The sequence below is a fragment of the Chrysochloris asiatica genome, unplaced genomic scaffold (genome assembly GCF_000296735.1).
Source record: "Chrysochloris asiatica unplaced genomic scaffold, ChrAsi1.0 scaffold00022, whole genome shotgun sequence".
NCBI lineage: Eukaryota > Metazoa > Chordata > Mammalia > Afrosoricida > Chrysochloridae > Chrysochloris > Chrysochloris asiatica.
Genome location: NW_006408540.1, coordinates 20,047,396 through 20,073,206, shown reverse-complemented (window position 1 = coordinate 20,073,206; position 25,811 = coordinate 20,047,396). Strand labels below are relative to the sequence as shown.

Genomic DNA, 25,811 nt, shown 5'->3' with positions numbered 1-25,811 from the left:
TTATTATTGGTTATCATCAAGTTGATTCTGACTCACTGACCCTGTGTGAGAGAGCAGATCTGCCCCACTGGGTTTTCTTGGCTTTGATCTGTATGGAAGTAGATTGCCAGGTCTTTTGCCTACAAGTAGATGAGTAGGTTCAAACTGCCAACCCTTCGTTCAGCAGCAGAGCACTTAACCATTGTGCCACCAGGCTTCTTACTCTGTAACTGTTACTGTGTAGGTTCTGGCTCTTAGGGACCCTTATAGAGTTTCTGAGAACCAACTGGTAGGTTTGAAACACTGACTTTTCAAAGTTAGCAATCCAGTGCTTACCCTACCAGAAATGCCTAACCCAAAATGGATGGTCTTTGGACACTCAAATGCCAAAATAAAAGTGATTGTAATTTTTTTCATTACTAATTTTGCCCATATTTTTAAATCCTTTTCTTTTAAAACTCATTAAGGGTTACTGTAATTGCTGTTGTACAGCTTCAAAAATATTAAGTATTTTAGGAGGGAACACCTAATCTTTTTCTAATTCACTGAGACACAAATATAACTTTAAAGACTTTGAAGTTACCACTTCTATTTATCATTTACCATTGTTCTGTACATGATCTTCAAGCACCTCATTTTTAAGAATCCCACAAAGTTCTGATAGAGTCTCTAAGTGAATAACATGAATGATAAGTGGCCTGAAGACATCATACAATGATACACACAGCTTCTCCAAAAGTTCACTAAAACCAAAGAAGAAAACAAGGTTATAAGGGGCCATCTTGTCAGGATTTGCTAATAATGTAAAAGGGTTCACTAACTTCTTCCAGTCATTAAAATAAAAATGCCTATTGGAACATAGTTTTGGAGCACATTACTGAATGGAAAGTAAAAGGCTAAAAGTAATTCTGTAAACTTTTTTCTTTAAAACTCAGAAACAATCTTTAGCAGTCAATTCTAATCAACTGCCCCCAACCAAAAGATAACTCATTTTAAAATTGGATTTACATCAGCAATAACTTTACATATTTTCTTTCTAAAACAATAAAAAACACTTCAGCAGATTCAATTATTCCTTCATATTCTGCTTCACTGTGAATTGGATGGTATCACTTTCCCCAGAAAAGACAGGCTCAAAATCAAGTACTCGTAGATTTAGATACGCAAAACGCAAAGTACTTGGGATACACTGACAACTTTGAGAAATCTCAAACGTCTGAAAAGGAAAAGATTAAGCTGTCCACCTTCTTCATATTGTTGCTGGTGCTTTTCTATAGAAAGTATTTCACTGAGAGAGAACACCAACAAAATAAATGAAATACACTGGTTTCTTTCCCATTACAGGAGTCAATAAAATAGTCAATATGAAGAACTCCAAAAGGACTGCCAGTGGATCTGAAAGACACTTTGAGAGAAATAAAGAAAAGAATATGAAACTGTGTCTGTATTCTGAGTGCAGAATCACAGAATCTGCTAACCAGAAGGAATTACTGTACTTCATGGAGATAGGGGCATCAAGACTCCAAAGACTCTTAGTTCTGGTACAATGATTTACCATCCATCACAGTCTCCATAATCATAGTACAAACAATGCTAAAGTGTACTGAGCCTTGAAATTACACACTGATGTTACGAACACAGCCACTGTCCTAGCCAACAATATTTTGTGCACACACACACAGAATTTAAAACACTCGGCAGTTAATAACAGAATACTCCTTTAATGTAATAATCTATTTACTAACAAATTAAACTTTAATAACAAGAGTTAAGATTCCATGAACCACCTACTCTAGTTTTGATGTTGGTTTTGTGAAAAATTCATTGTAAAGCTGGTGCTCATCCTGGCATACATGGACCATAAAGGCACAGCCACTGCGGACCTGCAGTAACAAACAAACACCAGTGACCGTTACAGATACACAGTGTTTCCAGTGTTCATGAAATAAAACTTGCATTCTATTTGCAAAGAGATTGTGCAAAAGTATTCTTAAAACAACATACTGAAGAACAAATAATGGTTGCTTTTCAATGCATTACTGAATCATAAGGACAATGAGTGATGCTGTATTTTCCTTGTTACGCATTATTTTCTAAGCTTTTGAAAATGAATATATATTACTACTTTCCTAGCTGAAAAGGGGCTATTTAAAAAAAAGAGGCTTTATGCATTTTTCTGTAGCATGAATTATAATCACACAGTACAAAACAGCACTTTCTCAGCAAAAGATAGGCTAAAACTTAATTGTTAATCAATATAAACCCACAAACCCTGAAATCTCATCATTCAATGAACAATACTTATTTGTGAATCTTCATCGCTCAAAAACTATGTCAAAATGAGGACACTTTGCCAAGCTGAGTAAAGAAACTAGATTTGTGAAAAAGAAACATTCTTTGTATTTGTTGATAAGAAATTTGTTATGGGTTGAATTGTCTCCCTAAAAAAGATATGTTGAAGTCTCAATTCCTATCTCTGGGATTGTGACTTTATTTGGAGTAGTTACAACTGTAACTAGGTATGTTAAGCAGAGGCCATTAGGGTGGGCCCTAATCTTCTCATAACTGGTGTCCTTATAAAATGAAAAGAAATACATAAGGAAGAATTCCATGTGATAACCTGACAGAGATTAAAGGACTGCTACCACGAGCCAGGGAAAGCCTGGGTATACCAGAAGCTGGAAAAGACCAGGCAAGATCTTCTTTGGAAAGAGGAAGGCCCGGCCAACACCGTGATTTAAACTTCTAGATGCCAAAACTGTAAATAAGTTTCTTTTGTTTAAAGCTACCCAGCTTGTCCTAATTTGTTATAGGAGCCCTGGGAAACTAACATAAGATTCAAAACCTGTTTACTCAGATATAACTTGTTGTTGTTGCTAAATGTCATTGAGTCGACTGACTCATAGCGACCCTATGTGGGGTTTTCAAGGAGCAGCTGCTGAGTTTGAAATGCCGACCTTATGGTCCAAACAGCGCCACACCAAGCTATAACTTCTAGGGTATTGAAAGAGCAAGGAAGAAGGTTTAACATTACACCAAAACAAGCAGAAACTTACCAAGGCACAATGATCTCTGTTATTCTGGCTGGTCAATTCTGTGACAGTACAAGTAATACTAGGGCCCAAAAGGAGCTCCCGCTGATCAAGGTAACACTGGTGGATATCATTTAGGAGTAGTTGGTATCTGATGGGAAGTAAATGAGATTAGAGTATAAATTTCTGATTTCAGATTTAGGTTATCCCCCACTTTTTGAAAGTTCACTTTAAGCCACATCGCTTTTACAAAAGACCTGTCTTCACTAACCCAAAGAAATTCTAAGAGGATTTTTGTTTTATGACAAAATGGTGAAAAGTGAAACTAGTGTTCAGCATTTGTTCTGCAGCAAGCTGCTAAAGAGGCAGTGCGTACCCTGAGCGGTGGGAGTAGGTAGTGTCTTCCGGCTCCTTCCCCAAGAACTACACTCTTGGAAAATTCATTATCTTTTCATTCCATTTTCTACAAACTTTCTGAAGCTCCCGTGGGTGGAAGTAACGAACCCCAACTCAGTCATTCTTCTGTTACACAAGTGGCCTGTTTCCTAGGAATAACAGCCTAGTGGTTGGCTGAGAGCTCTGGGCCTGGACTGGCACTGCCAACTTCAAGTAGCAGCTCTCTCACCCTTCATCAAATATCTGTCTAAACCCAGGTAGGTTGGTTGACTTCTATGAGATTTCACTTCCAGCAATGTAAAGCTAGTACTATATTAAAAGTCCTCCTAGAAGTACAGTAAAGATTCAGTGGTATCATTTATGTCTGTGCAAACACTATGGTTATGATTTATGCTGACCACTTGCTTTCTGCCTGGGACTCTGGAGCTTGGCAAAAGCTGGGACGAAGGAGCTCCGTGACCAGTCCCCAGTAAAAACCCTGGGCACTGAGTGTCTATTAGGCGTCTCTGGTAGACACTTCATGTGTGGTCACAACTCACTGCTAAAGGGTTTAAGTGTCTTCTGGGTGACTTGCTCTAGGAGAGGACTCATGGAAGCTAGTCCCTGACTTCCTGTAGATTTGGTCCCAGGTGCTCCCTTCCCTTTGCTGACTCGGCTTTGTATCTTCTCTGTTATAAACCATCACGAGGAGAGTGACTACATGTCAAGTCCTCTTATGTGTTGTACTAGAGACTCAAGCCTGGGAGCTGTCTTGGGGAGCCCCTATACCCTGCTTCTAATCTCCTAAAATGATTTTCTGAAAGGAATCCCTTTATAACCCTAACAGCAGAGTTACCTATCTTGCCAAATCCTCAAAAGCACTGACTACTATACTTCACCAGCACTGACCATTCTAACATGAACACCATCCTACAGGATAAGCACTAGACTGCTAATTACAAGGTTGGTGGTTCAAATCCACCAGCTTTTCTTTGGACACCCTGTGCAGGGTTGTTAAGAGTCATAATTAACAACACTTAACAACAACAAACCTTAAGTTGTGTGTACGTTCAGCGTGCACTAATATTTATGAACTGTTGGTATTATTATCTGTGAGTAATCTGGTCCTTCTCATATCATGTGTTCATCTTCCTTACTGAGGTGTAAGCACTCTTAATATATCAAAGCTACTATTAACCTTATGACTTGTAAATATGCTCTACAGTTTCTGCCTTTTCTTTTGTTGTTTAAAATTCAGAAAATCTAATTTTTATATCCTAATATAACACTGTTAGCATAGTGGTTATGAGTCGGGCTGCTAACCTCAAGGTCAGCAGTTCGAAACCACCAGTCACTCTGTGGGAGAAAGATGAGGCCCTCTGCTTCCATAAAGATTTACAGCCTAGGAAACTCTATGCAGGGTCGCTATGAGTCGGAACCGACTCCACAGCACACAGCCACCACCATTGCCAATGTGGCACTATAGGACTGCTAACCCAAAGATGAGTGATTCAAATAGCATTTAACAAATTTTCACTGTAATTTTTTCAATAGTTTCTAATGTTCTGCTTTATCACTTTTGCATTTAACTCTTTAGATGACTTAACCATGTATTTTGGTAAAGTTACTAAGTAAGGCACTTGAGTTTTTGGGTTTTTTTCTCAAGTACTTGACAAATCTTCCTAATACAATAAATACGTGGAAAACTATCCCTTCCTCTTTGATTTGGAATGTTTCCTTCTAAAAATTTCTGCCCAATAATCTGTCAGTGACTTAATAAATCAGTATCACTGTATTTTTTAAAGTCTTCTTATTTAGTCTTAATCTATTTACTCTACCAAATGAATTTAAGGAGATCATCCAAAAAATCCCATTGGAATTTTTAATAGGATACACTTCAACCAATAAATTCTACTGCAAGGAACTCATGATTTAAAAATATTTAATCTTTCCAACCAGGAACAGATAGGCTTACTATTATCTAATCTTTTGTAACTTTCTATCTAGCTTTGATATCTTCTTCATCTATCTACTTCCATTAAGGTTATTTTAAGTATTTTTGCTTTCCTTTCTAGCTCAACCAATAAGAGCCCAGAAACACCTTCCTCCACCAGCAAGCCTCCTGCCTGAAGACACTCAAGCTCTCTTGCTCTGTGAATTGGAGCACCCACTGTGACCATCCTGACCCAAGAGCAGGACAGTCCATTACAGCTGAAGTCATCTGGCAGGGTCCTGGTTCTGACTTCTCTGCTACCACCATTTCTCTGCCGCTGCTTCTTCATGTCTATCACTGTCTCCAGTGTTAGACTCTCTCACTCTCTCTCACTGCCTGTCTCGTGGATCCAGGAGGTACCCAACACAGGAACCCCCAGGTCCAAAGAATGTGTTCTGCTCCCATCTTTTCTGCTTGCTGTTACTAACATACCCCCTTTCTGCCTCTGTTGTTGTTGTTATTGTTAAGTGCAGTCGAGTTCATTCCGACCCATAGTGACCCTGGTTAGGGTTTCCAAGGAGTGGCTGGTGAACCTGAATGCCGACCTTGCAGTTCAAATCAACTTTGCAGTCCGGGTTGGAAGTTTAAACCCATCAGCTGCTCCATGGGCGAAAGAGAAGGCACATATCTGTAAAGATTTATAACCTTCAAAACCCTATAGAGCAGTTCCACAATTCCTACAGGGTGGCTATGAACCGGAACAGACCCCTAGTGGGGACACAGAAACTCAAGTCTGGTCCTGCAATCAGTCAGGGCTTTGCCTCAAAAGTAATCCCTTAGAGAACAAACAAGATGGTGGATCCGGTAGCAGTGCAATGAGGAGCTCCGTCAGCAACAACACAGAATACTGGACCAAGCAGGCTCAGGGGATGGTGCCAGAACTATGAGCCACATATAAAGGAATATTTAGACGGTTGAAAGGCTTACAGCTAGGAAAATTTGTAGCAGAAGCAAGAAATCCACTGCTTTCTAATTCAAGACGCTCAGCTGCTCCAGGAGCCACCACCTTGAGCAAGAACAAGCGGGGGAAGGATCAGAGCAGCCATGGAGGCCTGACAGAACTGCAGAGATACAGGTGGGGACATACTTTTTTTTTTTTTGTACCTGTTCAATGGCCTCTCACTGACACGCACCTCCATTCCGGTGACTAGAGGGAGGACCTGAGAGAGTAGACACCCCATCCCCGGAGGGTTCTACTACGTATGCGCACAGAGATCCTCAAAATTTAAAGTGACAGTTTCCACATAAAACCAAATGGCCACAGCTGGCCCTGAACTGTTTATCACTAGGAAAAAGGCCTGAATGGGGATTGTGAAGCGGGACAGGGAGACTAAAAAAGAAAAGGCCAAAAATTAAATCCTGAGATACATTACAACGACCAACAGTGGCATCTTGAAATTTCTCAGGAAGAACAGTGAAAAGGGAAGCCCATCTCCTGATCACATCTATCTGGAGGCAATCAGAAAGCATAAAAAATACCAAAATACATACCCATCTACGTATTAAGGCCACAGATAACTCCTGAATATGCCCAAAAAACAGAAAGAGATGACCATATCTGCACATGTCCAGAAACGAGACAAAGTGACTGAGGCAAATGAGCTGGAAGGAGACCTACACTCCATACTGGAAGATGGGCAGGCTTTGGAAATGCCAGAGAAGGAATTCAGAAAAAATGATTTTAAAATGTAGCAAACCACTATACAATGGAGTTGAGAAAAATAAGGAAGAAGTCAGGAAAGCACTACAGGAACAATCAATTAAAATACATACAGCACTGGAAACAATTCAAAACCTACAGAAAGCGGTCCAAACGATTAATAATAGAATATCAGAAATGGACAATACACTGAAAGGGCAAAGGAGTAGAACTGAATAGAGAGAAGCCAGAACTAGTGAACTAAAAAATAAATCTCTCAACATTACTAAGACAGAAGAGCAAACACAAAAAAGGATAAAGAAATCTGAAGAAAGCCTAAGATTCATGTTGGACAACATGAAGAGGAATAACTTAAGAATTACTGGCATTCCGGAACAGGAAGAATCACACAAGTCCACAGAGGAGATAGCTGAAGAGCTTCTGGAAGAAAATTTTCCTAACATCCTGAAAAGTGTAAAGATAAGTATTCAAGAAGTTCAACAAACCCCAGGAAAGACAGACCCTAAAAGACAATCACCAAGACATATAAAAACCAAGCTCTCCAAAATCAAAGGTAAGGACAGAATCCTGAAAGCAGCTAGGGAAAAGAGAAGTGTAACATACAAAGGCAAGCAAATCAGATTAAGCTCAGAACTGTCAACAGAAACCATGCAGGCAAGAAGGCAATGGGGAGACATAATGAAAGAAAAAAACTGCCACCCAAGAATCCTCCACCCAGCAAAGCTGTCAATCAGCATTCCAGGATAAACAGAAGCTAAGGGATTTTGCAACAAGTATTTCCTGTTCATGTCACATGCCCTGACAGACAACAGGACTTCAGAAGGCTGGCTCCATAAATTTCATAGCAACACTCCACTTATGTCAACACACTTACCCGGACTTTGGGGGCAGCAGCTCTAAATTTCACATAGAACAGTGTGAAAGCATTATCTGCATTAGGTACTGATGAAGGATCCTAAAGAAACATGGATAGAAAAGATGAAGACAGTTAGCAAACAATGATGATTTGGAAACAATGACACCTACCATTTCCTAATGCTACAACTTGGTCTGTAAACCATCTAAAAGCTTAAGAGACAAAAATTTTTTAAGGAGATTAAATATTATTGTTATAAATTTTGTCCTTTGAAAGTTATAAATTTTACCTCATGTTACATGAATTTTGTTCATAAACAGACCTAAATTCACACTCACACTGTGTCACATACTGAATGTGGATCATTGGCCAAATTACACCATGTGTCTGAGATTCCATGTGTCCATTAGATGGTGCTGACACATACCTCACAGAGGCTTTGTGCAATTCAACAGTAACCCACAATTGTTGTTGTTGGTGTTAAGTGCTGTTGAGTCGGTTCTGACCCATAGCAACACTGTATAGGGTTTCCAAGGAGCAGCTGGTGAGCCTGAACCGCCGACCTTGCAGTTCAAATGGTTTTGCAGTCTGGTGCATTAACCCACAGCGCCAAACCAGGACTCCACCCCACAATAGGTAATAGATTTATCTTACCTAAATTAAATCTGAAGATTTAACTGAAAATCTTACAAAACAGAAAAAAAAAAAGACTGGCTGTTACATCAATAAAGAACAATGTGAAGACTAAGATATTTTGTTTGCAAACATGATTAAAGACTGACTTCCAACAAGACAGTGGACTAGGCAGACTCACTAGATGGACTCCCTACAACAATACAAGAGACAAACAAAGCAGACACATATGAGAATTCTGGCACCCTGAACTTCAGAAGAAAGGTAAGAGACGTAGAGGGAGTGCCTGTGGGAAGAACAGGCCAAGCAGGGATGTGGGAGATGACTGGTAAATGGCTGACCAGACACAGCTCCACAATCTTGGGAGCAGCTCTGGCAGCGGAAGGAGGCCTGGCAGAGTAGATTCATGTAAACAACATGAAAGGTGCCATTTCTTCTTTTTCTCCCACACTACCCTAGTGAGCAGAGATGTGGCCAGCTCCCACCCTCCATCCACACCCAAAGCAGGCCGTGCTCTCCTATAGTTCAGAGCCATGTGGTTGGGAACCACACCAGTGTGAGCTGGGGACAGCTGAGCAACTTTGGTGTGCTGCTTTGGTGCCTGGATTCAAGTGGGCTCGGTTCCAGACATACAGACATCCAGAGCCAATAGGCCAGCCCCAAAATGCTCTGTGTTCCTAACAGACTCTGAAGCCTGATCCTTCAAGGATACACATAAACTACTACTGGATTGAGAGCCCTGAACATAGATTAACACCAATGCCAATGGGAACTCCGTCTAGGGCCGGGAACTCTGCTGCCACATCCCTTCAACAACCACCTCACAAGCTCCTTGAGTTACAAGAGCCCCCCCAGAGATTTCTCCCCTTAGGGTCCAACAACTCTACTGTTTTGTTGTTATAAAATTTAAAAAATTAAAAACCCATAATGCCCCAGTGATATTTTTAAGCTTACATGAAAAAAACAAGAGAAAATTTGACTCAAATGACCAAGATGCAGAGACAGAAAGCATTTCTGAGGAAAAAAAGGTAATGAAACTAATAAAAAATAATTCAGAAGAATGATATTTTGGCACCTTCAGCAGACTGACAGAAAGATCAAGAAAAGGCTAGGAAAACACAAAAAGAAAACTTTAGAAGAATTCAGGAAAATGTTACAAGAAAAAACAGACAAAATAAATTAAAATTTTGAAACAATACAAAACCTGCAATTAGAAATCCAGAAGATTAATACTAAGATTTCAGAAACAGACAATACACTGAAAAGGCAAAGAATATTTAAGCAATGGAAGCCCAAATTAGTGAACTTGAAGATAAATCTCTCAATACTAGTATGCTGGAAGAAGAATAAAAAAAGAATGGAAAAACTCTGAGGAAAGCCTAAGAGTTATGCAGAACACCATGAAGAGGAACAACTTACAGGTGATCTGAACTCCAGAACAGGAAGAGACAATAACAAGCAGAGAAAATTGTTGAAGACTTGTTAGAACAAAACTTCCCTAACATCATGAAAGATGAGAAGATAAGCATACAAGAAGCTGAACAAACCCCAAACAGGATAGATGCTAAAAGAAAATCACCAAGACATATAATCAAATTTTCCAAAATCAAGGACATGGAAAAAAATTCTGAGAGCTGCTTGGTAAAAACAAAAAGTTACCTACAAAGAATAACCAAAAAGACTAAGCTCCGATTTTTCAGCAGAAACCGTGCAGGCAAGAAGGCAGTGTGGGATGATGATACATATAAAACTCTGAAAGAAAAAAACTACCAATCGTACCCAGCAATCATATACCCAGCAAAACTGTCCCTCAACTATGATGGAAAAATCAGTACATTTCCTGATAAAACAGATATTAAAGGAATTTGTAAAGACCAGACCAACATTACAAAAATACTAAAGAGTGTTCTTTGGATTGTGAACGAATGACGGCAGACACAATCTGAGACTACCACACATGACAACAGCACTCAGAATCCAACCCAGATATTGTTGTTGCAGCTGTTAAATTACATGGTAACCACAAAGAAAAATAATATATCCACACATCAAAGTAAAAGAAGAAAACCAGAAAGATTTACTAAACATGAACACAACAGAAATGAAACTGAAAAGAAAACCTACAAACAAAATAAACTCAGCATAGAAAATTATGCAGAATAAAGAATTCAGCAACACAAGAAAATAAACAGAAAAATGACAGCAATCAATTCAGACCTATTGGTAATTACAGTGAATGTAAATGGATTAAACATATCAGTCAAGAGACATAAACATATCACTCAATTCACAGAATGGATAAGAAAACAGGATCCTTCAATATGCTGTCTACTAGAGATGGAGACTGCCTAAATGCCCATCAACAGAAGAATAGTTAAACAAACTTTGGAATACTATAAAACACTAGAAAATAATGAAATCTATGAAACGCCTCACATGATTGAACGTGGAGGACATTATGCTGTAATCAGTAATCACGAAAGGACAAATGTTATATGAAACCAATGTTGCAAGAAGTTAAAGATTTTCTTAATAAAAGAAACAATCTATGATGGTTACAGCGGGGAGGAAGCTGGATTATTCACAGGCTACAGGGTAGACACATGTTAACATGGGTGTCGGGGCAGGCAATATACAAGAGGGAGACACAGTGAGGAATGCAACAGTTACATTGAATAGAGGTAAACTGTTGGTGCATGGAGGGGATTACAACCATGTAATGAAGCAAAGTATATGATTTGTTGAATATAAACCTGATGATTTACTCTGTAAACCTTCACTCAATTCACAATAAAAAGTTGAAAAAAAAAGTACTGACATAAAATCATAGAAACTTTCATTAAACAAAAATAAAAACAACAACAAAAATAAATGCAAAAATCAGTGGCTTTTAATTGAAAGCTCTTCATATGCTACTCTATTTGGGTGATGAAAAAGTTCTAGAAATAGACAGTGGTTAGCAGTTGCACAACACTGTGAATATAATTAATTCCACTGAATTACACAATGGTTTAGAATGGCAAAAATAGATCTTTTTACCGTAATAAAACAAAAATATTTCTTTAAAAATGATGCCAACCCATGTTCTTCAGGAAGTAAACTTAAAAATAACGCTATTTATAACCTTTATGGTTTTATTTCCTTAAGAGAACAATGTGCCCAACGAGTACCCAGTCAGCCCTTCTTGTTAGCCCTGTTGGTCTTCTGCCTAGTATCTCCTACCATCTGTAAATTACTCATTTGCTTTTTTCTCTAGTGATTATTTCTTATGAATGTAAGCCCCACACTGGCAAGGAGAGTTCTAGTTCCTAGTGTACAGTTTCTAGTTCATTGTGAGGCATGAGTAGGCATTTGAGAAAAATACAATTGATCAGTTAATGTTGCTGTGAGTCAGAACCAACTCAACAGCACTTAACAACATCATACAGTACTGGATTACTTCACATATTGCTAACTATTCTTAGAAAATAAGACTATAAGGGACATTTGGCCATTTTCCCCTATTATAAATAAAACTAGAATGTATAATTCTTATTTGGAAAATTGGGAAAAGCTTCTTTCAAGTTAAAAGTAATGATCTCAAGCCAAGATTATGAAACATCAACGAATCAAAAACAAAAACAAATTCTTTAAACAACACCCTGCTACTAGACCCAGTTCACTCACCCTTTTTAATAACTGATTCGTGAGGTTCTGTAGTGTGTTCACAGTGTATGACTTCATGAGGTGCAGAGCTTTAGAGAGACACTGCTTAAACTTCAGCATATATACAGGATAATCTTTAAAACTAGGCTGGAAAGGAAAGAGAATGGTTTACATAGAGGAAACACTGTCAAAACAACTTTCAATGAAAACGCAGGTGCTCTTTGTATGAATTTACCTCTACGTGTGTGTGTGTACACATAGATGTGTTTATATATATATATATTTGTGTACATATACATACAGATATAAAGGCACACACCTACATGAAAGGGCTTTAAAATGTTCATGGAAAAGTTCCACTGTTTTTTTAATCCACTCTTCCATGAATTTAAAGCTCCCTTATATGTGTGTAGATGTTTAGTCTCGTACAAGTTAAGTCTTACACGGCTCATAAGATCCACTAAGATGACTACTGTAAATGCCTGGCTCAAAGCCAAATGCCTTGTACCTGGCACATAATGGACATTAAATCATTATTTACAGTTGTTAGCATATAAAAGTTGTCCAGAGCTAGTGTACATATGGTCCAATTAGGAAAAGAGTATGAATTTGGGAAAGTAACTACTGATATAAATCAAGATCTTGTGCCTTTATTTCCCCACATATGACACTTTCTGGTTTTAAAGAAATATCTATCACATCAAAGGAATAACAATCTAAAAGTGGTTCGTGTTTTAGGGATAAAGTTGAATCAGCCAGGACTTCTTTTTACTCTTAAGGCCTCAGGAACCAAAAGTGGTTTACCAAGCACAACTAATATCCACAAAGAATTCACTAGTTTTTCCCCTTTAGAAGAAATAATTAGTTTAGAGCAAGGTAATTCATATAAAGGGAAGTTAAGCTTTCTTTAAAATATGCAGAAATAAGCATGACTTACATGAGATGAGATGTATGTTATACAATCATCTAACTTGGCCAGCATAGGTATAAATCCTTCACTAGTCACAGACAATGTAGGGGAATTCAATTTCTTTAACAGAAACAAAGAAAACCATCTTAATTCACAAAAATGGGCATAGGTAAAAGTTATAAATGACCTATTAGAATCAGCATATTTCCCTTTAGCATACAGCAAAGTTACACAATGCAGTATGAACAAATTACATTATCTTTTCATTCCATTTTTCCATGAACTTTTTGAAGACTTCTTCTATTAATATCTTTACATTTAAAGAGTCATCAAATATGCTTAAACACAACCCATGTATAGCAATAAAGAAGGGACAAATAAAAAAAACTTTTTTTCAATTTAGTTTACTCCTACTGAGTCTTAATGGGGCTCTTGGTGGATGAGCAAAGCTTTTACATCACTTCACTATACAATGTTATATTAAAATAACACAAGTACCTAGATTTTCCATTTTCTAGTACTTTACAATGCAAATGACTTTTTACTTTCAAACACTAGTACATTTTTTAAATCAAATACTGTTTAACAGTCATACCATGAAAGTAAAATATTACCAGCCAATTCTATCTTATCTTCATACACTAATACCTTGGTGACAAAGCAATGAATTAGTTCCTTGTACATTCAACTGTTAATTAGGTCCTAGTTTTACTTGTATCTAGTAAAGTATAATTGTGTTTAATAAAATAATTTCACTATTTTATCATAAGTATCCTACAAGCCAGAACCATACAAAAACGTAATTTACACAGCAGTCTTTATTGGGACTGCTACTTTGGAAGACAAGAATACTTTGAGGACTTACTTGTCCTGTAACTACACATGAGATTCTTTTTAAAAATGTTTTCATTACTATTATAGTAACACAAACTCAGGATAACTTAAAATGAAATATTTCTTATCATCTATGTCACAGTTTACAAATTAAGAGGCCACCAACCAAGAGATTTTAATAACAGTAATTCCAGAATACTAATTCACAAAGTATACTTGACAACATTCTAAGCTGGTAATGAACTGACTACACATAATATCTTCAAACAAGCTAACTATTAAATTAGAGTATCATTCAAGTCAACGGTAAGTTTAAAGACTATACTCACAGAAATATATAACAAAATTATTGTCATTACTTTACCAAAAAATAAATAAACAAAATGCTTACTGTGTTAATAGTTTCCAATTCATTAAAATAGGAAAGCTTTTGTTGAATATTTTCAGCCAGATCAACAAGTTCCGACTAAATTTTTTAAGAGAAAAGATAGTTATTACAAGAATATGAGATTCAACACTACTATATCAAAGTTGCACTGAATAGATTTCTAGTACACAGACTTATATTAGACATAAAATGTCAGACTAATGCTCAAAGATTTCCATAATCATGAACTAAAATAAGTAATGAGGATTATCCAGTAAGTTTCATCTGATCTTTTTGTAAAATAGTAATCACCTTAAATTTTAAAAAAATGCATAAAGAAAACTCCGATTAGCATGTTGCTGTGTTGTTGTTTGGTGCCATCAAGTTGGTTCCGACTCATAGTGACACTGTATAGTGTTTCTGAGGAGCGGTTGGTAGGTTTGAACCACCAACCTTATGGTTAGCACTCTACTGCTACAGCATCATTCCAGGACTCCAAGATAAGTATTGCTGTTCTTGTTAAGCGCCATTGAGTCAATTCCAACTCAGTGACCCTGTATAGGGTTTCCAAAGAGCCGCTGGTGGGTTTGAACCATGACCTTGCGGCTAAAATTGACCTTACAGTCCAGCATTTATCCTACAGCGCCACACCAGGACACCAAGATAAGCATAATAAGTTAAATCTTCTATTTCTAAGTCACATGTTAAAATGAAAGCTACATCAATTGATCCTTACCATTCATTACTGCAAAAAAAAAAAAAAAAATGCATTTCTGAAGTGTCAGTAATAGACAAGACAAGCTAAAATATTCTTTTCACTGTGAAACTATACCACGACCTGAAAGCTCAGAACACGGAGAAGCTTGCCTTTGCCCGTTACCATAAAATTGATTTAGAGTAAAAGTCGACTATCAACGTAATAACCAGCATGCTTAGCCCAGGGTCTCATGCAGGGCAGTGTTCAATATACTTGAAGAAATCAAGGACATGAAACTGTACTCATCTATTTCAAAATAAAATATTAAATAGAATCACTGACCCTCTCTCCAACTCCAAGTTACCTGTTCTTTGAGGAGCTGTTCACAGGCTTCATGTAGGGTTCCTGTCTTATTGGACACAAAATGATATTGTTTCTGCAATGATTCCAGATGCTGAAGGGCACTGTTCACATCATTCAATATAGCATCACACTGCTCCTGAAACCCAGACAAGTAATCCCTCATCTGTCTAGAAAACAGAACCAAAAGGGGATTGACAATAATATTTTCCCCCTATAAACAGAGCCAACAAACAATAAAATCTCATTTTTCCCAAAATACTTGAGTTTCAGGAGTAAAGTCGAACCTACTCAAAGTTGATTATATTCAGAAATGTACCAAAAGCTATCTCATCAACTGTCAATACTTAATTTAAGATGGCCAATCACTGATATTATAAGCAACAAAAGGAATCAGTCATTAAGCTATGAACTGGTTATTCACACATAAGACAATAAAATATGGCTCAACTTTCAAAGACTGGGATAACAAAGTCACCTAAAGGCTCAATGAAGGTCAATTTTTCAGGTCACCTCCACTTATGAGAGAAGGTGTGATCTAATAGAAAGAATACTAGACATGAAATTAGAAGACCTGGGTTCAAGTCCCAACTCTGCCCATCTCTGTGACACTGGGCCTGTTGATTTATTGGTCAAAGAGAAAGACTACCTTTCCTCATAGAGCAGCTATGATGTTTAAATGGGATCACATGTCACATTGCCAAAGACAATCGCCACTCAACAAATAACTAAATGCAAACGCTCACCCTACATTTCCCAAATCAACTAGCAACCTCTGGAATGCTTTCCATGGTATTCACATATACAATTAGAACAACAGCGCTATAACCAATCTAGGTAGGCCTCCTAAAAGAAAGCTATCTCTACAGTCTCTTGGGTACCCCCTCTAGAGAGAGACAACAAACACCTCCTAGCATTCCTTTTAAAACTGCCACTTAAATCCAACCCTTGATGGGATTACATACACAAACGTCTGCCCCTCCTCAGTACAACTTTTTTTTTTTTTTTTTGGCAATTGTACAACTTCCAATATCAGTTGGAATTGGACCCAATACCTCTACCTGAGTATTCATAAAGAAAAATGTTGCTACTGATGAGTTGTCTTTGTATCTTAATTCTGTTTAAAGATATAGATTATAATATGTGTCTGATATCTATGATCTAAAAATCAGAATATCCAACAAATGTGAGAGCCACATACCTATATTTAGTACCTTCATCTTGGTCCATCTGTGTTTGGAGCTTCGCAAACCATGAGAAAAACTAGGAAAGTAAGAGTATTAAATTGACAACAAAACCAAAACAGACAGAATGGACAGTGACTACTTACTACTCAGCAAGTCACAGAATAAGTTAGTGCGACTTAAGTTTTATCATTCAGGGCTCAGATATTTACAGTTCATTGTAAGCCAGGAAAAGGTAATTTAGTTATACTCACTATTCAAATACTAGAAAAAGCACAGAATATTAAAAATATTGGCCATCTTCAGAATCATATAAAAAAGAGTATCAGAGATACAATATGTAAGACATTTCTTCCATTTCTTGACCAAACTTGCATCTGTGTCATAGAGTTTTGGGTAAATAGCAGTATTTATGTTATCTAATGAAAACTGTGACAAGATAATCTAAGACACAATACCTTGATTATAGTGGTAATTACAACAGGTATATATATTTGTCAAAACTCATTAAATTGTATACTTAAAATGCGTACTTTTTTACTGCATGCAAATTATAACTCAATAAATTCAATTTAATTTTTTTTTTAGCAGACACATGTACAATTCCAATTCAGAAGATTTTCTTTTTAAAAAAAAAACCACAAAAACAGTAGTACAAACAAGTTTCCAGATGTGATTGATACAAGATTACCTCCTACAACTCTCAAGCTGGATTCTACATCAAGGTATGCTGATTTAATTCACACCAAAATTTCATGAGACAAGTATGATAATTATCCCTGTTTTACAGATTAGAAAACTAAAGACCAGGGAATTTGTCTCAATCTACAAAGATGGTAAGTGATGTGGTTAACTTTCAGATCCAGTTCTGCCTGAATCAAAAGCTTTGCAATGCTGCCTCTCTCAACTTACTGTGTGTGCAATTCACAAGTCTGCTTTGTGTCTTACTTGGTAAGAGCTTCAGCTTGGATTCAGAATAGGCAGAAGAAACTATTTTATATTTAGGTTTATAATTGGGAATAATCAAAAACCAAGAGAGAATTCCGCATGCTAAATCAATGAAAAAATAAATGTCCAAGAGTCCATCTTAAGAGGCTATTTAGATTTTTAAAGAGGGGATTATCTGGCAATAAACACAGAGGTCAGTGTGTGCTTATGTGTGCTGGAGGGACAGGTCAATACACACAAACACCAGGGGTTGTCAACAGTCAGTAACATATTCAGACTTTAATGTAGATAATCAGCATCTCACTTGGCACATCACATTTTTATCTGTATTATAAATATAACTAAGTTAACAGATAGGTTTAAAACACTTGGGAGGTAACCACAAGTAATGCAAAATCAAAAATGTTCTAGAAAACTTGATGTTCACTATAGTTTCAAATGTTCAAAACTTTTAACTAAGGACTTTATCAGTCCTGCCTTGCGACACCTAAAATACATCAAATTTCTTTAAAAAGACTCTGCCACTCACCTGCTGGGCAGTTTCGATTCTTTCTTCTTCCATCTCTAGTGAGGTGAAGCCCTTCATGAGAATGTCTTCTGTAGACTCAGGCACTAAGGAAGTCAGGGAGATGGGCACTGACTGGGATATTAAACTGCTCAGGTCTTCAATTGGTAGCTTTAAAAATACAAAGACCACAAAAATATTTAAATAACATGGAAAGTCTCTGAATCTAACTCAAGCCATGTTTCACAGTCAGTGATTTGGCGTTAATATGGCATACAATATTAGAGCTTCTAACTAGACTCTACACTAAATGCTAGATGAAAGTGTGGCATTCAACTGCAGAGCTTTCTAATCAGTGATGGACCTGGGATAGTCCACACGATTTCTCCACTGAATCCCTTGAGAACTACCCCTAGACAAAGGGAAACTAACTCACCCTCCCTGTCACCTGTGCCATCTCTTTTGAGATCATCAATGTGTTAGCAGTTACATCCAGTTCTTTTTAAGTCTTTAGGCTGATTTTTAAAATTATACCACATGTTTTCTAGCTTCCAAAAATTTGGCAATCTTCCAAGTCCTCTAATCTCTTCCTTGTTTTCGGTGTGTCATTGTCATTTCAAAGAGATCCCACAGTGTCATGTATGGGTGTTAAATCTGTCATCTTGGACCAGAAGTGATTATTTTCTAATTTCATTTAAGATAAAATCATGAAAGCCCTGGGCACCTGAGCAGCTACTAGAGCTCTTCATTTTATCTACTCTCTAATCCCTAACGAGACGGATTGGCCAGGTGGCATCATTGATGGACTCAAGTGTGGCAGCGGTGGTGAGGTTGGCCCAGGATCGGACATTGTTTCGTTCTGCTGTGCATGGGGTCGCTATGAGTCGGTTCCGACTCAATGGCACCTGACAACAACAACAACTAATCCAGATGTTGTAAGAAAATATCGTAATTTGAACTTGAAAAGAGTATCCTATGTGATTACTTTAAGCACCAATACTAACTTTTTCAATCATAAAAACTTTTAAATACCAGAAGCAGAAGTTAGCTTTCAGTTCTCTTGTTCTAAAACAATGTCATTTTCTCTCACAACAAGCAGGAGATGCTACACCACAGCCATTTTAAAGATTATATATTTTCATAGCAAAATAAGTTTATTTTTAATAGCACACCACCTCCCTCGGGTCCATTTGCCCAGCTTCTTCTTTTCTCCAAGCATTTGGAATCAAATGGTTAACCAAGAAGTGAGGTGGTGGTATTATCATCCTGCTCTGACCTCTCACTCACTTCTCATGAGAGACTGCCTGCCTTCCGCTCACTAGCACGGACCACATTCCCACATGGAGTGGACAAAAGCCACCAAAGACAGAAGAGCACATATCTAGGTTGCAAGTTAACAGACCTAAAGGGTGACTGTATAGCTCTATTCAAATGGTGACACTAACATATTAAATGACAATTACAAAAGCTTTGTGTGCCTAGCTAAGCAGGCCAGGAATAAACAAATACACCTTTCTCTCCCTAGCTTTCCTTCTTGCACCATTCTGGCTGGGTTACAGAAAATCACTCTTTATCTCCATTTAATCAATTCATTTCTTAAATGAAAACCTGAAGTTACTTTTTTTTTTTTCTCTTAAATGATTTATTGTGAATTATGTAATAGTATACATGGGAGAACATTAGTTTTACATTCATTCTATCGTATATCGTCTCATTGCCATGGTTACAATCCCCTCCATGCAATCCTTCCCCCGTACCCCCCAAGCCTTCAGCACACAGTCGCTCTCCCTCTCTGGATCTAAAGTCTCCAGCTGCTCCATCACTCCACGTCATCATCTCTGGCTCCATTTCAGTCATCACTGCTTCTCTGGGTAGGGTCCCGCTCTCTGTTCTTCTCCCTTGATGGTCCTAGGGACCTCTGCTCCTAGACTGAAAAGTCAATCACTCCCCTCCTTGCTATGAAACTTCTACCTTTACATTTCCAATCCTCACAGTCAGTCCTGATAACAATTATTCACTAGTGTATCACAAGAGACCCGTCTACATTTCATTTCATCAACCCTGCCTAGTCAGATTGAATACTACTCACTGGAGATTCTACTGAAGTTACTTTCTGTTTGGAGAAATCACAGAAGAGGTATGTATGGACCTACCCTCTTTTCTTACCTTTGGTGTGAGTGACACCTTACCAGCTCAGGTTAAGTTGATGATCATTTGAAAGAAAACACAAGAACAATACTAGCAAATAACTCGCTATATGCACTTCCAAATAATTCTCACAAATTCCCAGGAGACATATACATTATAATCCCATTACAAAAAGAAGGAAACTGAGGTTCAGAGAACTTAAATGTTATTTCTGGGGCCACACAGCCTGTGACTAAGTAACTCCTATAACTCTGGTAGCATAATGGTTACGAATTGGGCTGCTAACCTTAAGGTCATCAGTTCGAAACTACCAGCCATTCCCGGGGGTGGGGGAGAAACATGAGCCTTTCTGCTCCCATAAAAACTTACAGCCTCAGAACCACTCCACAGCACACCAACACCACCACCATAGCAGTTTTACCTCCAAGTTCAGGAAAAATCATTTCACCCTTCTATTGCACCGACTCGACGGCACTTAACAACAACAACAACAATTGCACATGATAATAAATTTGGAGTCCTGGTGTGGCACTGTTGGTTTACACATTGAGCTGCTAATCACAAGATGGGCAGTTCGAGCCCACCAGATGCTCTTGGAAACCTTACACAACAGGGGTGGGGAACCTTTTTTCTGCCAAGGCCATTTGGACATTCATAACATCATTTGCAGGCCATACAAAATTAACAGCTTAAAAACTACCCCGCTATATTTGGTCAAACATTCAATTAACTGACCCCTAATGTGTGAGTGAATGTGGTGGACTGATAAGTCATTTGAACTGCAAAGTCAATGGTTCAAGTTCACCAGCCACTCCTTGGAAACCCTATACAGGGTCGCTATGGGTAGGAACCAACTCGACGGCACTTAACAACAACAATGTGATGGCTGGACTGCAGCTGCCTTGGCAGGGCCATACCAAATGATTCCCCACCCTATCTACAGGGTCACTATGAGCCATAACCAACATGACAGAACTTAACTACAACAACAACATACTGAAGTCAGCAAAAAACAAAAAGGTCCTAACTACTAAAAACTTGTCCTGAACACCAGAAACAAGTCTATATAATATATTACTGCAAATGGTTTTTTGTTCTGTATGGATAAGCACTGGAATGCTAATCACATGATCGGTAGTTCAAACCCACCATTGGCTCTCAGAAACCCTATATAGGCTCGCTATGAGTCAAAACTAAGGAGCTCTGGTAGCGTAGTGGTTACGAATCGGGCTGCGAACCACAAGGTCAGCAGTTCGAAACTACCAGCTGTTCCACGGTATAAAGATGAGGCTTTCTGCTCCTGTAAAGATTTACAGCCTCAGAAACCCTGTACAGGGTTGCTTTGAGTCGGAACCGACTCCACGGCATATCACCACCATGAGTCAAAACTAACTCAACGGCACACAACTACAATGCCAGATAAACAGAGTGACTAAAGAAAAAAAAAAGTCTGACCATTCATAAAAGAGAAAGCTGTTTTCTACAGGAGTTATCAGCTTTATGGTATTTATGATATTTACTGAGTTCACTGGCCTCGTGCTACTTAACTAATCTACCTAAGTTCCAGTCATTCAGAAAGCAATGTTATCGTACAGAAATTCTGAAATAGAACAGGATTATCCTTTAGCGATGTACTGGTTGGACAAAATTATAATTATTCAAGCATCTGTTTTTAGCCCTCATATTAAAATAGTGGTTGCTGCTGTTAGGTACCATCAAGTCTATACCAATGCATAGCGACCCAGTGCACAACAAAACCAAACACTGCCCGGTCCTGTGCCAACCTCACAATTGTTGCTGCATTTGAGCCCACCACTACTGCCATGCCAATTCATCTTACTGGGGGTTCTTCCTTTTTTTCTTCCACCCTCCATTTTACCAAACATGATATCCTTCTCCGGGAACCGTTCCCTCCTGACAACACATCCCAAGTATGAGAGACAAAGTATGGCCATCCTAGCTTCCAGAGAGCATTCTGGCTGCACTTCTTACAACACAGATTGGTTTAATCTTCTAGCATTGATGTTTCTTTAAATAGTCTCCTCCAAAACCATAACTCAAATGCATCAATTCTTCTACGGTCTTCCTTATTCACTGTCCAACTTTTGTACACGTATAAGGTTATTGAAAATACTATGGCTTGGGTTAGGCGTACCTTAGTCCTCAAGCTGACATCTTTGCTCTTCAACACTTTAAAGAGGTCTTGTGCAGCAGATTTGCATTAGGCATTAGGCAAATCTGCTGTACAGACCTCTTTAAAATGCTGAAGAGCAAAGACGTCAGTTTGATTTCTTGACTGCTGTTTTCATGAATGTTGATGGTTTACCCGAGCACAATGAAGTCTTTGACAACTTCAATCTTTTCTCCATGTTATTTATTGGTCCAGTAGTGAAGATTTTTGTTTTCTTTACATTGAGGTGCAATCCATACCAAAATCTGTGGTCTTTGATCTTCATCAGTATTTTAAGTCCTCTTCGCATTCAGCAAGCAAGGATGTATCATCTGCAAATCGCGGTTGTTAGTGAGTCTTCCTCTAATCCTGATGTCACATATTTCTTCATATAATCCAGCTTCTCAGATTATTTGTTCAACATACAGATTGAATCGTATGGTGACAGAATACAACCCCGCCGCACACCTTTCCTAATTTTAAAACATGCAGTGTTTCCTTTTTCTGTTGGAACAAGTGCCTCTTGGTCCATGTACAGGTTCCTCATGAGCACAATTAAGTGTTCCGGAATACTCATTCTCTGCAATGTTATCCATAGCTTGTCATGATCCACACAATTGAAAGCCTTTGCATAGTCAATAAAGAAGAGGTAAACATCTTTCTGGTAACAGGGACTAAAAATTCAATTCCAAAGTCTTTGCCCCGGATATAGAAGCACCTCTTGAAAGGAAATGAAGGCTGCTGAGAGCTAAAGAGCTGTGAGAACTTTCCCCTCAGAGATTCCGGGATGAATAAATACCAGGCTTTCAATCTCATTCTCACAAGAATCAATACCAAGGATGCCTGCACCAAAAACCCTCATTGAACTTTTCCCCAAGCCATGAGGTTCATATTGCGTTTTCCTTGAGCTGGAATTCTTTCTTCTCAATCTAGTCTTCGCAAAGGGTCCTGGTGTGGCGCTACAGGAAAAATACCGGACTGCTACATGCAAAGCCAGTAGTTCAAACCCATCAGTCGCTTCTTGGAAACTCTATACAGGATCGTGAACCAACTCAACAGCACGTAACAAGTCTTTGCAAGGCTGCTTCTTGCTTCCCATTATTCAGTTCTCACCTGAAGTCATTTTCTTAGGAAGGTTTTCCCTCCTTTTCTAACAGGACACACCCATCCCTTTCTGTTACTACATCCTGCTTTATTGTCCTTAACACGTGTCACTATCCAAACTGGCCTTTTCTCAGCATTTTTTACATGCTCTTGATCAATATCAGTCATTCAATAAGGCAGGCATACTGACTTCCTTATCATCTCTCCAGCCCTAATTCCCAACCCACAGTATGTACGTACATAACAGGCTAAAAGACTCAATGAAACTAATGGCAGACACTGTATCACACAAATACAGAAGAATGGGGTGAAAATGAAAAGATTACATTTACTTCACTCCAAATTCTCACCTTCATGGTAAAAGAGAATACAAAATATTAGTTTCTGGAAGAAAAAAAAAACAAAAACTAGTAATCATTTCTGATCCATGGCAATAAAAACAAATTGTAGAGTAGATTCTTCCCATTGGAAACAACCTGCCTCACTAAGAGGCTAAATCAATTATAAATAAATTGGGAAATCTATAGAAATCCATAGAGTAAACTTTTATCCCTGGCCTGAAAGACCTTGACAGCAAGCCAAAGAAATTTCCACCTGCTTCCTCATTTATTCCACACCCACTTCCGGCACAGCATCCTGGAAGTGGACAGAGAAACCCAAGATAGAACACCTGTATTTCAGGACAGAGCATGCAGCAGTGAGCGTAGACAGAACTTTTCAATCTAAATTCTGAACCTCAAAAGTTTGAGATGAGGAAATAAAAATTATTCTCTAAACTTAATCTTCCTTTGGGGCATTTTAAATTGTGTAAGAAGAATGCTTCCAAAATCAAAAGTAACTATCACCGCATACAATCTTTCTAAACGTGGCCCTAAAAACTAGAAAAAAGTTTGTCAGGTATCTAACAATTTATAAAACATACTCCTTGCAATTGTAATTACAGTTAATGAATTCAATCACTCAAGCAATAATATGCCCAAAATTGGTCACTGGGATTGTAAACATTCATACTAAAATCGATAACGAGCACTCTAATAATGTACTGACTGATTCGCCTTTTAAAACAAATGCATCTATATTGCTTTGAAATGGGCCAAATCAATCTGATATTTCTCATATTGTTAAGTGGCAACAACTTGGTTCAGACTCATAGTGACCCCGCATAGTATTTTCGAGGTTTTAAACGTTTATAAGAGCAGAAAGCCTCCATTCTCCAAAGTAGTGGCTGGTGAGCTCGAATCGCCAATCTTGTGGTCCAGTACATATCCTATAATCCTCACTTAGTGGACAGTACTCTCGCTGTTCAGTCTATGATCAAAGAAACTCTCCAGTCAAGTTTATGGTCTCACCAAGTCCCCTAAGGGAAAAAACTGCGCTAGGCGCTTTTCTGCCGTGGGTAAACGAATACAAACGCAGATCCTGCACCTCCGATTCAGGGAGAAAGGCAGTAGGATTTTGCTTCAGTTGACACCAGGGACGACCGTAGCAAGGCTCCTGGCCGGCCAACGGTCCCACGTAGCAGGCGCTGGGTTGGGCGCCGGCGAACACCAGCCACTGGACGCCCCCGCAGCAGTCCCGGGGCGGGAGTGGAGGGTCTGCGGTCGCCGACGGTGAGAAGCCTGACAGTCCCCGCAGGCAAGAGCTTCTGCCACCAGAGACACCACCAGGACCAGGGAGAAGGGAAGAAACCCTGAGCAGGAGTCAGCAAACGGGAAAAGGCCAGGCTCCTGCCTACCGGCCCGAAGAACATCTCACCCCCATTCCCGCCCGTCCCCTCACCTCGATCGGCATAGGCAGGTTCTCCGCCGCCGCCTTTAGCTCTAGCACCGAGTCCTTCTGCCTGTCGGTCAGCGGTGCTGTAGTGTCCGGTCTCCGATCCCAGAGAGCCAGCTTCTCCCGAGAGTCCCGCTCCGCTGCCGCCTCCGCCATCGCACCGCGGCCCTCTGCAGCAGGGTGGAGGGAACCCCGGCAGAGAGGCCCGGGCCACTTCCGGGAGACAGGGGGCTTCTAGCACAGACCCAGCTGCGGGGCCGAGAGACCGGAATAACGTGACCCCGGAAACGCTTCCACAGTTTATGGGCGGGACCGAGGCCAGGAGCGACGTGGCTTTAAATGGGGTAAAAACATTTCCGGTTCGATTGTAGAAGACGACGAAGCAGAAAGCTCTAGGTGGAAGTAGAAATGCCCCTACCGGAAGTCTCTTCGTCAACATCAATAACTTTATTGTAACGGGTTGACCACCGCTCTAAGTAACCCTACCGACAGGATCCTTAAGAAGCTCAAGGATCCACCACCTCTCTTCTTGACACTGACTAGTCTGGGTGGTGATGGTAGTAGCTATGTGCTGTGGAGTCGGTTCCCACTCAGAGCGACCCTGTACAGGGTTTCTGAGGCTGTAAATCTTTACGGTA

The 25,811-nt window shown here is 39.0% G+C and overlaps 1 protein-coding gene across 1 annotated transcript in view; it reads right to left on the bottom strand.

Annotated features, from left to right (window-relative positions):
* The window catches only part of COG3 (component of oligomeric golgi complex 3), an 89,197-nt gene extending 63,868 nt beyond the window's left edge, over positions 1-25,329 (bottom strand). The window contains exons 1-13 of the mRNA XM_006837624.1: positions 25,180-25,329; positions 18,003-18,149; positions 16,543-16,604; positions 15,346-15,511; positions 14,309-14,383; positions 13,111-13,203; positions 12,195-12,320; positions 7,914-7,994; positions 5,644-5,680; positions 3,827-3,833; positions 3,036-3,162; positions 1,771-1,862; positions 583-722 (exon numbers count right to left, since the gene is read on the bottom strand). Of these exons, the coding sequence (XP_006837687.1) occupies positions 583-722; positions 1,771-1,862; positions 3,036-3,162; positions 3,827-3,833; positions 5,644-5,680; positions 7,914-7,994; positions 12,195-12,320; positions 13,111-13,203; positions 14,309-14,383; positions 15,346-15,511; positions 16,543-16,604; positions 18,003-18,149; positions 25,180-25,329 (1,303 nt within the window). The remainder of the gene's footprint in view (positions 1-582; positions 723-1,770; positions 1,863-3,035; positions 3,163-3,826; positions 3,834-5,643; positions 5,681-7,913; positions 7,995-12,194; positions 12,321-13,110; positions 13,204-14,308; positions 14,384-15,345; positions 15,512-16,542; positions 16,605-18,002; positions 18,150-25,179) is intronic.
* Between the last annotated feature and the right edge of the window lie 482 nt (positions 25,330-25,811).